This window comes from Mobula birostris, chromosome 8 (genome assembly GCF_030028105.1).
Source record: "Mobula birostris isolate sMobBir1 chromosome 8, sMobBir1.hap1, whole genome shotgun sequence".
Taxonomy (NCBI): Eukaryota; Metazoa; Chordata; class Chondrichthyes; order Myliobatiformes; family Myliobatidae; genus Mobula; species Mobula birostris.
The window spans coordinates 157104746-157119240 of record NC_092377.1 but is presented as its reverse complement, the minus strand read 5'-3'; the positions used below and the strand labels follow the sequence as shown (position 1 = coordinate 157119240).

The 14495-nt window shown below is 44.3% G+C and overlaps 1 protein-coding gene across 6 annotated transcripts in view; it reads right to left on the bottom strand.

Annotated features, from left to right (window-relative positions):
- LOC140201854 (transcription factor COE2) overlaps positions 1-9543 on the bottom strand; it is a 340017-nt gene extending 330474 nt beyond the window's left edge. For 3 of the 6 annotated variants that reach the window (XM_072266585.1, XM_072266586.1, XM_072266589.1), the window contains exons 1-2: positions 2006-2765; positions 26-182 (exon numbers count right to left, since the gene is read on the bottom strand). In XM_072266585.1, the coding sequence (XP_072122686.1) occupies positions 26-182; positions 2006-2139 (291 nt within the window). In that variant the 5' untranslated portion in view covers positions 2140-2765. Of the gene's footprint in view, positions 1-25; positions 183-2005; positions 2766-8091; positions 8171-9138; positions 9311-9499 lie in introns of those variants that run through there. The other 3 variants (XM_072266588.1, XM_072266587.1, XM_072266590.1) reach the window with 3 other exon arrangements.
- Between the last annotated feature and the right edge of the window lie 4952 nt (positions 9544-14495).

Below are 14495 nucleotides of genomic sequence, written 5' to 3'. Positions count from 1 at the left end.
CCCTGTTTCCTATTGTCGCACGTACCAAATCTTTCTCCACAAAGTCTGTGAAGGTAGTCCTCTCGATCTCCACCGGCTGCCCCTGCCTGTCATAAAGGGCAAGTACGAAATGGAAAAAGTTGGACTTCCTCAGGTTCGAGGGAGGCTGTTTCTCGAAATGCGCTCTGGCCAAAGCCACGCCGCTGGGAAGAGAGGAGTGAAAAACAGAAAATCATTTTTCCCAACCACTTGGAGTCGCGGGAATCGCCCGCGTTAGTGACTCCTTATCAAACTTCGCACACACATAAAGTCCATCGCCCAAGTTTCCCACAAGCCGCATATAAATCTAATTTATCAACCACCCGTTCCCAACATCAAAATAAAACAGAAGCGTCCATAATCTGTACAGCCCCCTAACGAGAACTACGGACTGGGCTCAACAAGAAGGACCAAAAAGATTTGCCGCTAGTCTCTGAGCTGTGTCAGCTATGTTCTACAACAAAATCGTGCTCAAATAATACATAGGAAACCGGGATGCGCATGGTTTGTAGAAATAATTTCATTAAATTTGTACTTAACGCCTTTTAAGCGCTGTAATCTTTGCAAATATTTGTAAGCTAAACAGTTATCATTCCCATTCTGCGCGTTTAGTAACTCGGCGCAAAATAGTCGTTCGGCAGACTTCAGAATCACTTAAACGTGTCATGAAAAGAAACGCTTAACGGATCGAAGCGATCAGAATCAAACATACTACCTCCAATGGCTAATTATGACAGTCAAACCGAAATATATAATAATAATAAAGTACGGCATCTTTAATGGGGAAAGTATTCTTTAAAAGAGCAGAGAACAATCTCCGGGGGCGGGGCGCGGGACGGGGTGGAATAAAGCTACTCAGACAATTCAATAAAATAATGTATAACTTCGAAATATACATCCGGAGAATGATCATATCAGGACTTGGATGCTGGGACACAGACTTTAAAGATCCCAGTAGAACCTTTTAAACGGCTTTGGCAGTTATTACAGTGGGTGTTTTTCTCAAGAGAAAAAATACAGAGGGAAATAATTTTGTATCAGTGACCTTAAAACATGATTATTCACTTAAAATATAAAAACGTATTTAATGGGAAATGTTTAAAAGACGCTTAAGAAAATAGTATGGTTTTGTAAAAAGAAAAGTTCAAATTTAAGTCAGGGAAAAAATAAGTGATTTGTGCATTTTCTGATTTCAGCTCCAGGTTTCAGAATATATGCTTCACTTTCGGGTTCGTCAAGTAAACTCAGGGTTCTCCCTCGTCCCATAAGGCGAGTGCTGAGGGGTGCGCGCGTTAAGTAAGCACACGGAACAGATTAAGATATTGCCGAACATTACGTGTTGTGTTAGGGCTGACTGTCAGCGCGATCTCGGTTCACCTTGTAAATCAATCAATTGCAAGTCGCCGGCTGCAGCCACGCGACCCTCTCCGATATCCTACGAAAGGTATCCCGCAAATCTTGTGACTTTCAAATCTGTCGCATATGGAGGGGTGGGGGGGGGAGAATATTCACGAAAGAGGCGCTCACTCAAAACTCCTAACCCAAACACTTTAGGGGTCAAAATTTGCCCTGGTCATATTAAATATGCCCCTGGACAGAACGCGCGATTAAACGCGCGATTAAGCGTTTTTTAATAAACTCGGTATTAAAAGAGTTTTAAAACACGCATATTTGAGAGATCTCTTACATTGTAATTGGGGAAGAAGCCAACTGTGTCACATGTGAATGGAACTCCTGACATAGGTACTTCAAATATTTTCCTGCCCCCCCCCCACACACACACACACACCTCGCACTGAATTGTAATCCTCTGCCCTGTGGTCCTTAATTTTAAATCAGCGGGAACTGAAGGGTTATTATTTGAGTCAGTATCAGTTAAAGAGATGGCTGGAATGCGGGGTACAGTGGCAGGTGGGATGGGCGAGGAGGCTGTCAGTCGCGCCTGTGATAATTGTCAAGCTGATGACATCCAGTCTCGGGACCTTACCTCTGAGCCGCAACGTTAGCCGCCACTACGCCAACTGTCCGGACCCAAGATCTAACCGCCTCCATTCCACCGCCTGTCGATTTGTCTTTGATATCAGGCCCTCCTCTGGGTAAATGTTCCTGAATCCCAAACATTTAAAATAACAAGAGCAAATGATTAACACTTCAGTCTGTCTCTTTTTTTTTCCGGATAAATAACGCTGGAAATCCAAGGATCGAAAGCTCCGATTATTCTGTCGCAGCGTCCAGGAAAGAAGTTGCACTGAAGATCTCCAGAGCACAGAGTTGACCGAGGCGTTAGCAGAGAAACTTTTTTTTTGTAGGGGGTGCGGGATAGATTTATTTTCTTCTGAATGTTGTCATCCTTCAAGCCGAAAAAAAACAACCGGGCGAGGAATCGATCACCGTCTAACAAGCTTCATCTGTTTGGGAAGAAATTGATCGGCGCGCATTTACACCCATACACACTGGCATACATATGCACACACACATATCACATATACACATATACACACACATACACACACACACAAACACACACACACACAGACGCGCACACACACACACACACACTCACACACACACACACACACTCACACACACACAGACGCGCACACACAACACACGCGCACACACTGTCACACGCACAGACGCAGAAAGTCCTTAATCCAAGGTAGCTGGGGTGCAGATTTGAGAGCCCTCGTCTCCCACCGGCTCGATTGGTACACTGCGCTCTGCAAAAGCTTTGAGTGTAATGAATGATTTCTCTGTGGGAGGGCCACGGCCGTAACTGACAGGTCCGGGAGCGCGGAGGAGGTTCCTTGTACTACGCATTTTTTGGATGGTGTCGGCTATTTCCAGATTGGATAAGAGATTTGATTTATGCACGCCCTTTCTGCCAGCTGTCACCAATAGATGCACATTATTACCAGGATTCAGGAATAAGATGTGGAAAGTCAGTTAAAACAATCTTAATCCAAAGATTCACGCAGATTGATCTAGTCTGGGGGGGGGGGCGTTGAATCTATTGTGCGCACGTGTGCCTTGGGGAGGTCATGCTCTCTCAATCTATCAATTCTTTTCTCGGTCATTAGCTGTCTTTCCGACCAGGCCACAGTTTTTCAATCGCTGTCCCTGCTACTGTCATCCTCTGGTTTACTGCCTCTGACCCTGTCACCCCCTGGGTCCACCGCTTCCACCCTGGCTCTCTGTTTATGCCTCACTCTGTTTATTTCTGACACATTGTATTTTCTGTCACTTTCTCTTTTTCTTCTTTTCTGTCAGTTTTCCTGATCTCCTCGGTGTTCCCGAGCTACTGTCTCTGATCCAGTTACGTTCCGTGGCGTTGTCTGCCTCTCTCTCTCTCTCTCTGCCACTCTCTGCACACACTCACACACTCTCTGCGTTGTGTGTGTGTGTGTGTGTGTGTGTGTCTATATCCTCCCCTCCCCCACCCCTTTCAACTCACCTCTACACCACCCCATTCCCACCCACTATCCCGGGTCTCTCTTCGTCTCTTTCTTTCTTTTCCAATCACATTTCCGTTTCTGTCCCGGCCCTCTACTTTCACCTATTCCCATTCTTTCCTCTCTCTTTCTGTCACCCTCTACTTTCCGTCCAATGGCTTCCTAACTCTTCTCTCCCTCCCTCTCTCTCTCCCTCCCATTCTCCCTCCCTCCCTCTCTCTCTCCCTCTCTCTGTCTCTCTCCCTCTCTCTCTCCCTCCCTCTCTCTCCCTTCTCTCCCTCCATCTCTGTGCCCCTCTCTCTCCCCCTCCCTCTCTCTCCCTCCCTTCCTCCCTCCCTTCCTCCCTCCCTCTCTCTCTCCCTCTCTCTCTCTCTCCCTCCCTTCCTCCCTCCCTCTCACTCTCTCCCTCTCTGTCTCTCTCTCCCTCTCTCTCCCCCCCCCATTATTTTCAGTGCCGTTTACATCTGCACCTTTTGCCCTTACCGCACTGTGTCCTCCTCTGCTCCCGTCAGACTCCTCACTTGGTAACTGCCCCGTCCCTGTTTTTACCCCGTGTCTCTCCCTGTTGCCTTTTTTTTTACCCGATACCCCTCCCGCCTCTCTCATGTACTGATATTTTCACGAAAGCTAACACACTGAGTTCCTCCAACATTTTGCGTGTCACCCAATTTTACAAGAGCCTTTTGCTTTCCGCTTCTCCGGGGCTACCTGTTCTGCTGAGTTCCGTCCCGCTCATTCTAGTAAATCAACTTCCTTACACCGGGGTGACTTGATTCCCTAATTTTAATCCCACATCCATTAAACTGAGGGGAAAAAATCGAATGATTGCACTTTGAAAACTGATGCTGACTTTAATTTTTATTTCTTTTTCTATGTCTTACGGTCTCGTCGGAAGCTTCTCCCCCTGCACCCCTGTACCCCACCGCTCATTCACCACAGCTGCCGCTGTAGCTCTGCGCCGTCTTCATGACAGATTCAAATACAGGTTAAAATCCAGGACTGCAATTGCGATAATTATTCCGCAAGTTTGGCTGAAGCATTTCCAACCTAGGCAATTGCGAAGCTTCTAGGAGACCGAAGTTTTTTTTTCCCTAAATGATTTATTTTTCAAATGCTGATTTAAAAATTATATCTGTTAAATATATATAATATTAAATATTTACCATGTATAGCAGTGACAGGAAATATATAATTTCGTTGTTAAAAGTTAATATCTCAAAATATATATCAATATCAGCAACATCTTGGAGCTATTTCATGTTAATATGTAACAGTATAATATATTGGTTGTGATGATTAGTAATAATGTATACTATAACAGTTCGAGTTATTGCAGATTAATATGTAACAATATAATAAATTGGTTATGGTGATTAGTTGTAATATATAACTGTTCTCGTAATTATTGCCAACATTATAGATGAATTTATGTAGCATAGATGGATTTATGTAGGTAAACGCATGTTTGACGTATCACGTCATTGTTCATGCAAAGATAATTTCTCTTTTTCTGTTAAACATTTTGGTTAATTTTTTGGAGGTGCATACATGAAGAAGTAAAACGTATTTCTCACATATTTGTGTTTTAAGCAGTTGCTGTGAAGGGGGCGGGAAGGGGACAAATTAATTGTGGAACAAGCTGCGGGAAGAATCTTTTCGCTCTTGATAACAGATCTATTTCGATGTTTATCGATGGTTTCGTCGGGTTTGGATTGTAAGGAGTAAACGATTCGCCGTCTGTTCTAACATAATTTGTTTGGTTTTGAATGAGGGAGAGTTCGGGGGATGCGGAGACGGTGGTCTCGGGACGCAAATCCACTGGGCGGGTAACCAAAGTGGGGTTCGGTGAGGTGGGGCAGGTCATTCACCCTTCAAAGCCGGGATGTGACTTCTCCGTGGGACGCTGAGGGAAGAACCGGGAATATTGGTGCTCTACCACCCGCTATATTTATTTACCTCAGCCAGAGCGCAGCCAGTTTTGGAGGGTTTAACTGCTGCAGCAGATGCAGATAAAATAACTTTACTGGCGCTGTTTATATGAGCTTGTTAGGCCGGTTTCCACCCCTGCCCCCCCTCCCTTCCCCATTAGGATTTGAACGCGGAACGGCGGAGAGCCGCAAAAAAAGCGGACGCCTGATTTGTAAACAGATTTAGTCCCAGACAATAAAAACCCTGCTCACGGACCATCTGCCTGACCGACCCTCAGCTGTCAGCCGGATCCCTTAAAGGGACAAATCCAGATGACATTTTTTGACGGAAGCTAACAAATTGACTCTAAAATACTGTCACCCGAGAACAGAGCGATTATGCATCAGTCTTTAACATCACAACACCACCTACAGTAAGGGCTAAGACGGCTGACGAAATTTTCCACTAAGCACTGACTGTGTTTGGTAAAAAAAATCATTAATTGATCATTTGTACAGGAGAAAATCGGCTTGGTAACTCAGATTTAACTAATTCAGCCCGCCTCAACGTCGGTTAATCGACGACATTCATGTGTTTATATAACTTCCTTGCGTTTATATTCATTAGGCAGAATAAAGATTTGTCTTCTTTACTAACAACAATCCAGTGAATCAAAATTAAATATTAGGACAGATAAAGAGATACTTTGATCCCGGAGCTGAGGTAAGAATCACGAATACTTTGGCGATCCTTTTCAATGCACAAGTTCTGACTTTATGTCAAAGCGCTTCTTTTTCCCCTTTGCTGACCCTCTCATGCATTTCAGCGATCTGCCATTTTAATGCAGTTTAACTTCTTAATTTAAAAAAATAATGAATTTAATGGCCAATATATAATGAGGGCCAAGTGGACTGTTTAAAAAAATACTTAGGTTATTTAAATGAGAAAGCATTTAGATTTAAATAAGAGGAAAATATTTAAATGAGAGGGAAATATTAAGATTATTTAAATGCGAGAGACAATGTTTAACAAAAAATAGCGGATTAAATATGAATTATTTTGCTCCGAATACTATTCGAATATGTAGGTAGATTTTGTGTGGCTGGTTCTCATTAATCCGGTCTTGATTACCCAGTTTAATGAATGAAACATGATTCTTGACGAATTTGCCGTCGGTGGTTACTGTCTAATGTTTGGATACAGTATTTCTGCAACTCTGCCGGTTAACGAAGTGGTGGTCGCTCGGCGCTGTAGTGGGCTGAAGCGCAGTCAAGATGGACAGCTGGCCACAGAGAGTGGCTAGTCTGCTTAAAATCAGCAGTTGAGTGTTTTTTTTCATTGTTTGAATAATAGTTTCAATGTCGCGATTGGAAAGCAGTTTTCAATGGGATTTGTCTGCCCCTGGCCCCCTGGGTACGGAAAATGCTAATCACACCCCAACCCCCCTCCCCGTCCTCTCTCCCCTCCAGTCCCTTCTCTCCCCCGGCTGATCTGAAGCCAATCCTGGTCGGTATTGCCGAGGACAATGGGAAGGCGTGTGTCAGAGGGAGCGTCTGTCTATGGGCCATTAAGCCGGGGGCTGGGGGACTGACATTCACCCGGGTCACAGTTCCCTCACCCCTGGGCAGCTAGGGCCAACTGTCACAGGAAAACCCATGGAACAATGATACCCACGTCTACAGCTCGTTTATACAAGCGCCGTCCTTTAAAACTTACATTTGCGGCAACTTTTTCCAGTATAGTTTTACGTATATACTACGATCTCACAGAGAGAGAGAGAGTCAGCAAAGTGAATATGTGCGTTTAAATAAAATTTATATTCCCAAATTCCGCAAGATTATTTTCACAATCCCTACGTTTTTGAACTCTTCTCCATTCGCGTTTAATTCTCAGACTTAGCAACTTTGAGCAGCTTGAAGTCCCAATTTATAATCAGAGTTTTAGTAAGTAGAGAAGCAGGCCCTTTGGGCCAGAGATTCCCCGCCCGACTGTCAAACGGGCATTCACTCTAATCCAATTTTGCTCTGCTGACACTCTCAGCGTTTCACCCCACAATCTACAATTCAGCTACACTCATGGAACAATTTACAGTGGCCAATTCTGGCGGACAAACACAAAACTATATTTCACTTCTTCAGCTCTCTCTCTCCCTTTCTGCTCTATAAGTCGGTTCGCCCGCCAGCGATTTATTTAAGATCAATTGGTGAATTGTATAATGAATGCCGATGAAATAAAGTTTGTTAACTGTTTCATAACGTGTCGCTGTGTGGTGGTATAATATCAGTGATACGACATGTGGCAAACTGTGAACAACGTGTAATTGTAGTCGCCATCAATTTCGGGAACCGGGCATAAATTAAACCTAACAAGGTCCAACCATTCATTTCGCATTACACCGAAGAAACCCGTCACATAACGTGGAGTAACGGTCAGAGAGACACAGGTCATCGCGATAGATTGAATAAATACACCTTTACGTAATGTTAACCATGTTGACACCGTTTATAGAGTGAGGTGGATGAATATTTCATTAATAATTGCACCTTTTCGAAGTGGGGCAGGGTAGTGCGCCCGTTCACGCAGCCAAACAGCATTCATATTTTATCTGCCCGTTCCCAAAGACGATCCTGCCAGTTTCTAACCAATTTCGTAAGCCTCCCGATCCGGAACCGCGCCGCGTAGACGAAATTAAAAAATGGACTGCGAAACTGACCTGATCTTGCCCGTTTGCTTCCCGTGTCAGCCCATTTTAGATCTCCGAACACTTTGAGAAAACCGGCTTCGCCAGGTCCCTTTGAAACAAATAACATAAAGTCGGAATTCAGCGATGGCAGGGAACGTTACTGACAGTGACATTAATATGCAAATTATCAAAATTCAACCCCGATCTCGGTTCCTTTGCGCCTTACTTATGGATAACCTTGCCTTCTTCCAAAGTAAACATGTTTGCGTTTTTGGCGAACAAATTTATTTTATTTAGCCACTGCAGTGTGCAGGTAAGAGGGAAAGAAATTGCCAGTTTGGGGCGGGGAGCTGGGATTTTATTTAAGAATTCGCACGCAGATACACACACACACACACACACACACACACATACACACAGAACGATAAGACGATCGGGGAACGCAGATAAATAGATTGATTGAATAACTCTTACTGAATAATCGTTATATTTTTACGCGGACTCCTACAATGAACAAGCATCAGTTCCTATCCCAGCAGGAACGCGGAATATTGAAACTGCGAGAGATAATCGACCTCTTGTTGTTTCTGGTCTGGTTATATCTCAGCCCGGGGCGAAGTTTCATTACACACAGTTTTTAAACTCATCGATCCAATTAGTTATTTGTTTATATGGCGTATATATAAATTATTCGTAAAATATACGCAATTTTTGGCCGCCGGAATCAAAGTTTGTAGAACGAACCCACCTCATTTTCTGTTCAATGTCATCCGCTTAGATGGGGACAAACAAAAATATAAACAGAAATAAACCGTTAATAAACACACAGGATCTCCACGGAAAACAAGGGCAAGTAATTAATTGAATTAGAAGCGAATGGTTTAACGAAACGCAATGGGTTCTTTATAAATGCAGATTATTTATATGCTCCCCCCCCCCTTTGGTCAGAGTGGAGAGGGGAGTATTGTGCTTGGTGTTCTCTGGCGATGTTAATAAATTCACCCACCCCATTACTACCATCCTCCCATTTGCCATCCCATTCGCTCTTGACACACCTTTCCCGATAAGCGGTCTCACCTCTCCAAATGTTGCTTGCCAATTTAACCCCTCCCTCCGTCCTTTGGAAGGCACCCTCCACTCCCGTTACTTCTTCCTTTCTCTCCAACTCAGGTTAATGTCAACGTTTGTACGGGCCACCTCGCAATAAGTTTAGCAGGAAACAGAAAATGGTATGACAGCTCCGAGTCGGTAACGGGGCTTAACCCTTAAACAAGAGAAGGGAGGGAGAGGTTTCAAACATTTTAGAAAAAAAGGATTGGGATCTCCCCAGCAGTCAGGGAAGAACTAATTGACAGGTACCTGAAAAGACACGCGCTGCCCGTTAGATTGCTTCCCAAGGAAGCACGTCGATACAGGAAGATGATACAGAAATACGTACCAGCGCCAGTGCAATATGTCGAGTTTCCTGAACTCCCGATGCTTCAATTTGCAATGATTTAGCGCCGTTCTAATTAGTGCATTCACTTCAGTGACTTTCCCAGCGTGTTGAAAGCAATATTGCACCATGGGTTAACTCTGCTCGCAATTCAAAGTCTCGGCTCCTTTGTTCGAGCAGATGTTCTGAGAACCCACAGGGGGCGTTTGCAAGTTTCTTACAGAGGGCGAGCAGCGCCGCGCCGTGGCGAATGTTCCCGGGAACAGCCTTCCCCTTCGCCCGAAGGAACCGTTTCCACAACATCCACTTTCATTTGTATAGCGCCCTTAGCGCGCCGAGATGTTTCATAACGTGCGTTATTATATCATGAGGGTAGCTTTGGAATTGGAATCGCTTTATGATTTTCACGTGCACCGAGTTACACTGTGAAACTTTCTTTCGTATGCCATCCGTAAAGATAATCATTACATTGAGGCAGTACAAGGGAAAAGCCCCTTCTCTTGTCTTCTCTTCACCTGACCATCATCTCCGTCTGGTGACCCTTCTCCTTACCTTCCCCTGTGGTCTGCACTCTTCTCCTGAGCACAAAATGTTGGAGGGACTCAGCAGGCCAGGCAGCATCTATGGGAAAGAGTTTCGATCCTGATGAAGGGTCTCGGCATGAAACGTCCACTGTTTACTCTTTTCCGCAGATGCTGCCCGGCCTGCTGAGTTCCTCCAGCATTTTGCGTGTGTTGCTCTGGATTTCCAGCATCTGCAGATTTTCTCCTGCTTGTGATACTCTCCTCTCCTATCAGATTCCTTCTTCTTCAGCCTTTTACATTTTCCACCTATCACTTTCCAGCTTCTCACTTCATCACCCCCCCACCCTCCCACCTACCTACCTTCCCCCTCACCTGGCCTCACCTATCATCTGCCCCCCTCCAACCTTCTTATTCTGGCTTTTTCTCCCTTCCTTTCCAATTGGCTTAGCCTGACATATCTGCTGTTTATTCCTCTCCATAGATTCTGCTAGCCTGCTGAGATCCTCCAGCATTTTGTGTGTGCAGCTCTGGACTTCCAGCATCTCTTGTGCTCTTGAAGAATATAATATCAGTCACAATTACACAGAAAGTGCAGTGCAGGCAGACAGTAAGGTGCGAGGTCATGAAGTGGTAGATTGTGAAGTCAAGGGTTCATCTCCAGTGCCCAGGACTGCAAGAGGCCGCAGAGGGTTTCTAAACTCAGCTAGCTCCATAGCAGTCACAACCCTCTCCACCACTGAGGACATCCTCAAGAAGATGGCATCCATCACCAGGGACCTCCGCCAACTGGGACACATTCTCCTCATTGCTGCCATTGGGGTGGGGGGTGGGGTTAGTACAGGAGGCTGAAGGTGCACACTCAACAATTCAGAAGCAGCTTCTTCCCTCTGCTATCAGATTTCTGAATGTTCCATGATCGTGGCCTCACTGGGTTTTTTTTGCACTATACATTTGTTTTGCAACTTACTGTAATTTTATATCTTTACACTGTACTGTTGCCACAAAACAACGAATTTTACATCATATAAGATGGATAATAAACATGTTTCTGATTTTGAGTCTTTAATGTACAAGAGGTCTCACAGTCTTATTCAATAGCCTTATAACAGTGGGATAGAAACTGTCCTTGAGCCTGGTGGCATGTGCTTTTGGGCTTTTGTATCTTCTGCCAGACTGGATGGAGAGAAGAATTCTGGAGTTGGAGGTGGGGCTGGTTTCTCTGTGTGCTGAGCTGCATCCAGAACTCTCTGCAACTTCTTGCAGTCTTGGGCAGGACAGTTGCTGTACCAAGCTATGATGCATATCGGTCGGATGCAAGGAAAGGAGATTGCAGGTGAGATGTGAAGAGATCTTATGGAAGGTTGTCCTATGTTGTACCTTGGTAGTTGAGGTCACCTCTGCCAGTGGTGGTCTGAATAAATTCAGGAGTGACTAAGAATACTCAACTGGAGGGTGAAGGGATACAGAGATGGGGAGAGGAAGACCAAGCATGAATTGAAAAGAACAATGTGACGATTAAAATAAAGTAATTCCATACCATGTGCTTTGGTCCTGGACTTCCACTGACTCACTGAGACCAGCAGCAAACCTACATGGGACAGTGTTGCCGGTGGAAATATTATCTCCCCAGAGCCTTGCTCAGGATTGGTGGAACCATTTTCTAATTGGCACCTACTTTTGCTCATGGCTGTAATTTAGATTAGCACACCGAGCATCTTTGCCAGTCAAAACATGTAGAATTGGCAAACACTGAAATACAGGCCTAGGGAGATTTGCACCTCTCAGTGCCCCCAGGGATAATGGCTAAGTATGAAGTGTTGCGCTAAACAATTTTCCTTCCTAGTCCAAAGATGCTGAGATGTTAATGATAACATCATATAACATGGAGGCTTAGTCAAGTTTATGGTCATGTGCACTAGTGCGAAGCGATGTAGGCACAATGGAAAACTTACAGGCATTTTCTGATCACAGGCAGAGAATAGAAATTATACATACATTGTGTAAGAGAGAGAGAGAGAGAGAAGAAAAGTCTATGTGAAAAACAAGCCCTGGGTGCAAAAATAACCTCACAATCAGAGACAAGTCCATGTGGTCAGTAGTGTTCTGTTGCTGAGAAAGGGTTTGGGTTGTGCAGATTAGTTCAAGACCTGATGGTGTTAAGAAAGTAGCTGTTCCTGAATCTGTTATTATGGGACTTCAGGCCTGAAGATACTCGCAAGAAGAGGGCATGACCCAGAAGGTGGTGATCTTTGATGATAGATGCTGGCTTCTTGGGGCAATGCCTCATGTAGATGCTATCAATGATGGGGTGGCTGTGCCTGTGTTGGGCTGGACTATGTGCACTGCTGCCTGAGCCTCTAACACCCCGTGTGTCAACAGCAACATCTGGTTGTCAACGTCTCCGAGAATCTATCTTGGGTCCCACACATTGATGTAATCACGAAGAAGGTACGCCAGTGGCTATCCTGCACCAAGTCACATACTTACATAGTAGGGCAAAGATTTTCACTTTTAAAACAGCAGATTTGCACATAAGTTCAGTACAATCAATGAAGAACTTTGTGGTCACTATTGTTGTCAGGAAACACAGAGGCTCCATCTAACAACAGATTTCTAATTTCTGTGATGTTGTTAATCAGAATACAAGGATTCTTCCCCTGTTCATCTTTGAAATACTCTCAAGCAGGAAATAAAAGCTGGACCTTAACAACACTTCTCAGGACTGAAATATTTTTATTTAGAGAATTTTTTTCTCTCCATGCCTTGTGGCACATTGGGCAACAACCTTTCCATTTCTTCAGTATTTTGTCTGTTTTTTTATGAGGCCAAGTTGCTAGCTTGATGCTCAACCTCAGAGGAACATCTGGAGAAATTTCTGAAATGCCCGGTTTGCTGCTGCTGCTACTGTGCGATCCAGAATCTCCAAAGGGAAGGCCCCAAAATCCCCGGCTTTGCCTGCTGCTGGCGACCGAGGCTGGGGTCGAAGCATTCGGCAGAGGTGGTGCTCGGTACTCGGTGTCGGAGGGCTGATCGGAGCTCGAAGTTTTCGGACGGATCAGAGTCGGACTGTGGTCAGGTATGGCAGGGAGATTTTGCTTCCTTCTCCCGTCTGCATGAGATGTGGGACTTTTGAGAGACTTTGAACTTTTTTACTGTGCCCATGGCCTGTTCTTCATCAAGTTATGGTATTGTTGCACTGTTGTAACTATATGTTATAATTATGTGGTTTTTGTTAGTCTTTCAGTCTTGGTCTGTCCTGTGTTTCTGTGATATCACACCGGAGGAATATTGTATCATTTCTTAATGTACGCATTACTAAATGACAATAAAAGAGGACTGTGTGTCCTCATAATCTAATCTAACCCAGCATGGATGGAAAGATTCCTCTGAGGCCGGATCTGACCACGAGGACCACTCACCTCGAAGTCCAGTGCTGATGCCACTACAGCACTGGCTGGCTTGTTATCTAGGGATACAGCATGGTAATAGACCATTCCAGCTCAACGAGACCACGTCACCCAATTACACCCATGTGATCAATTAACGTGCCAACTTGTACATCTTTGGAATGTGTGAGGGAACTGGAACCCCTGAAAGAAACCCACACGGTCACAGGGAATACAGACAAACTCCTTACAGACAGCGGCGGGTATTGAACCCGGGTCACTAGTACTGTAAATCACTACCATGCTGCCTTATTTACAAGTTCAAAGCTTTATAAGTTCAGATTTTGTGTAGGCATCTCTGGAATGGGAGTTGAGTCAACACCCTCAAACTCAGAGATACAAGTGTCTCTTGCTGGCTTTTACAGTAGAACAGACTGTTAGTCATTTTGTAAAGTGCTTCAGAACATTCCAATGTTTGAATCATAATCAGAGTCAGATATATTATCACTGACTTAGATGACATGTATTATGTTTTGTAACTTCAAAGCATTAAACTAATTCAAGGGAAGAGACAGAATTCTGAAATGTGAGTCTAACTTTGAGTATAATATAAACTTGGCAAGCAAGATGATGTATGTAATTCTTGTAATTGCACATACTTTATACTTTATTGTTGTCAAACAGGTCGTACTAGAACGTACAATCATCACAGCAATATTTGATTCTGCAATTCACACCCCTGGATTACAAATATTAAATATTAAAAATAGTTAAAATTAATAAATATTAAAAATTTAAATTATAAATCATAAATAGAAAATAGAAAGATGGGAAGTAAGGTAGTGCAAAAAAACCGAGAGACAGGTCCGGATATTTGAAGGGTACGGCCCAGATCTGGGTCAGGGTCCGTTCAGCAGTCTTATCACAGTTGGAAAGAAGCTGTTCCCAAATCTGGCCATATGAGTCTTCAAGCTCCTGAAACTTTTCCCAGAGGGAAGAGGGACGAAAAGTGTGTTGGCTGGGTGGGTCGTGTCCTTGATTATCCTGGCAGCACTGCTCCGACAGCGTGTGGTGTAAAGTGAGTCCAAG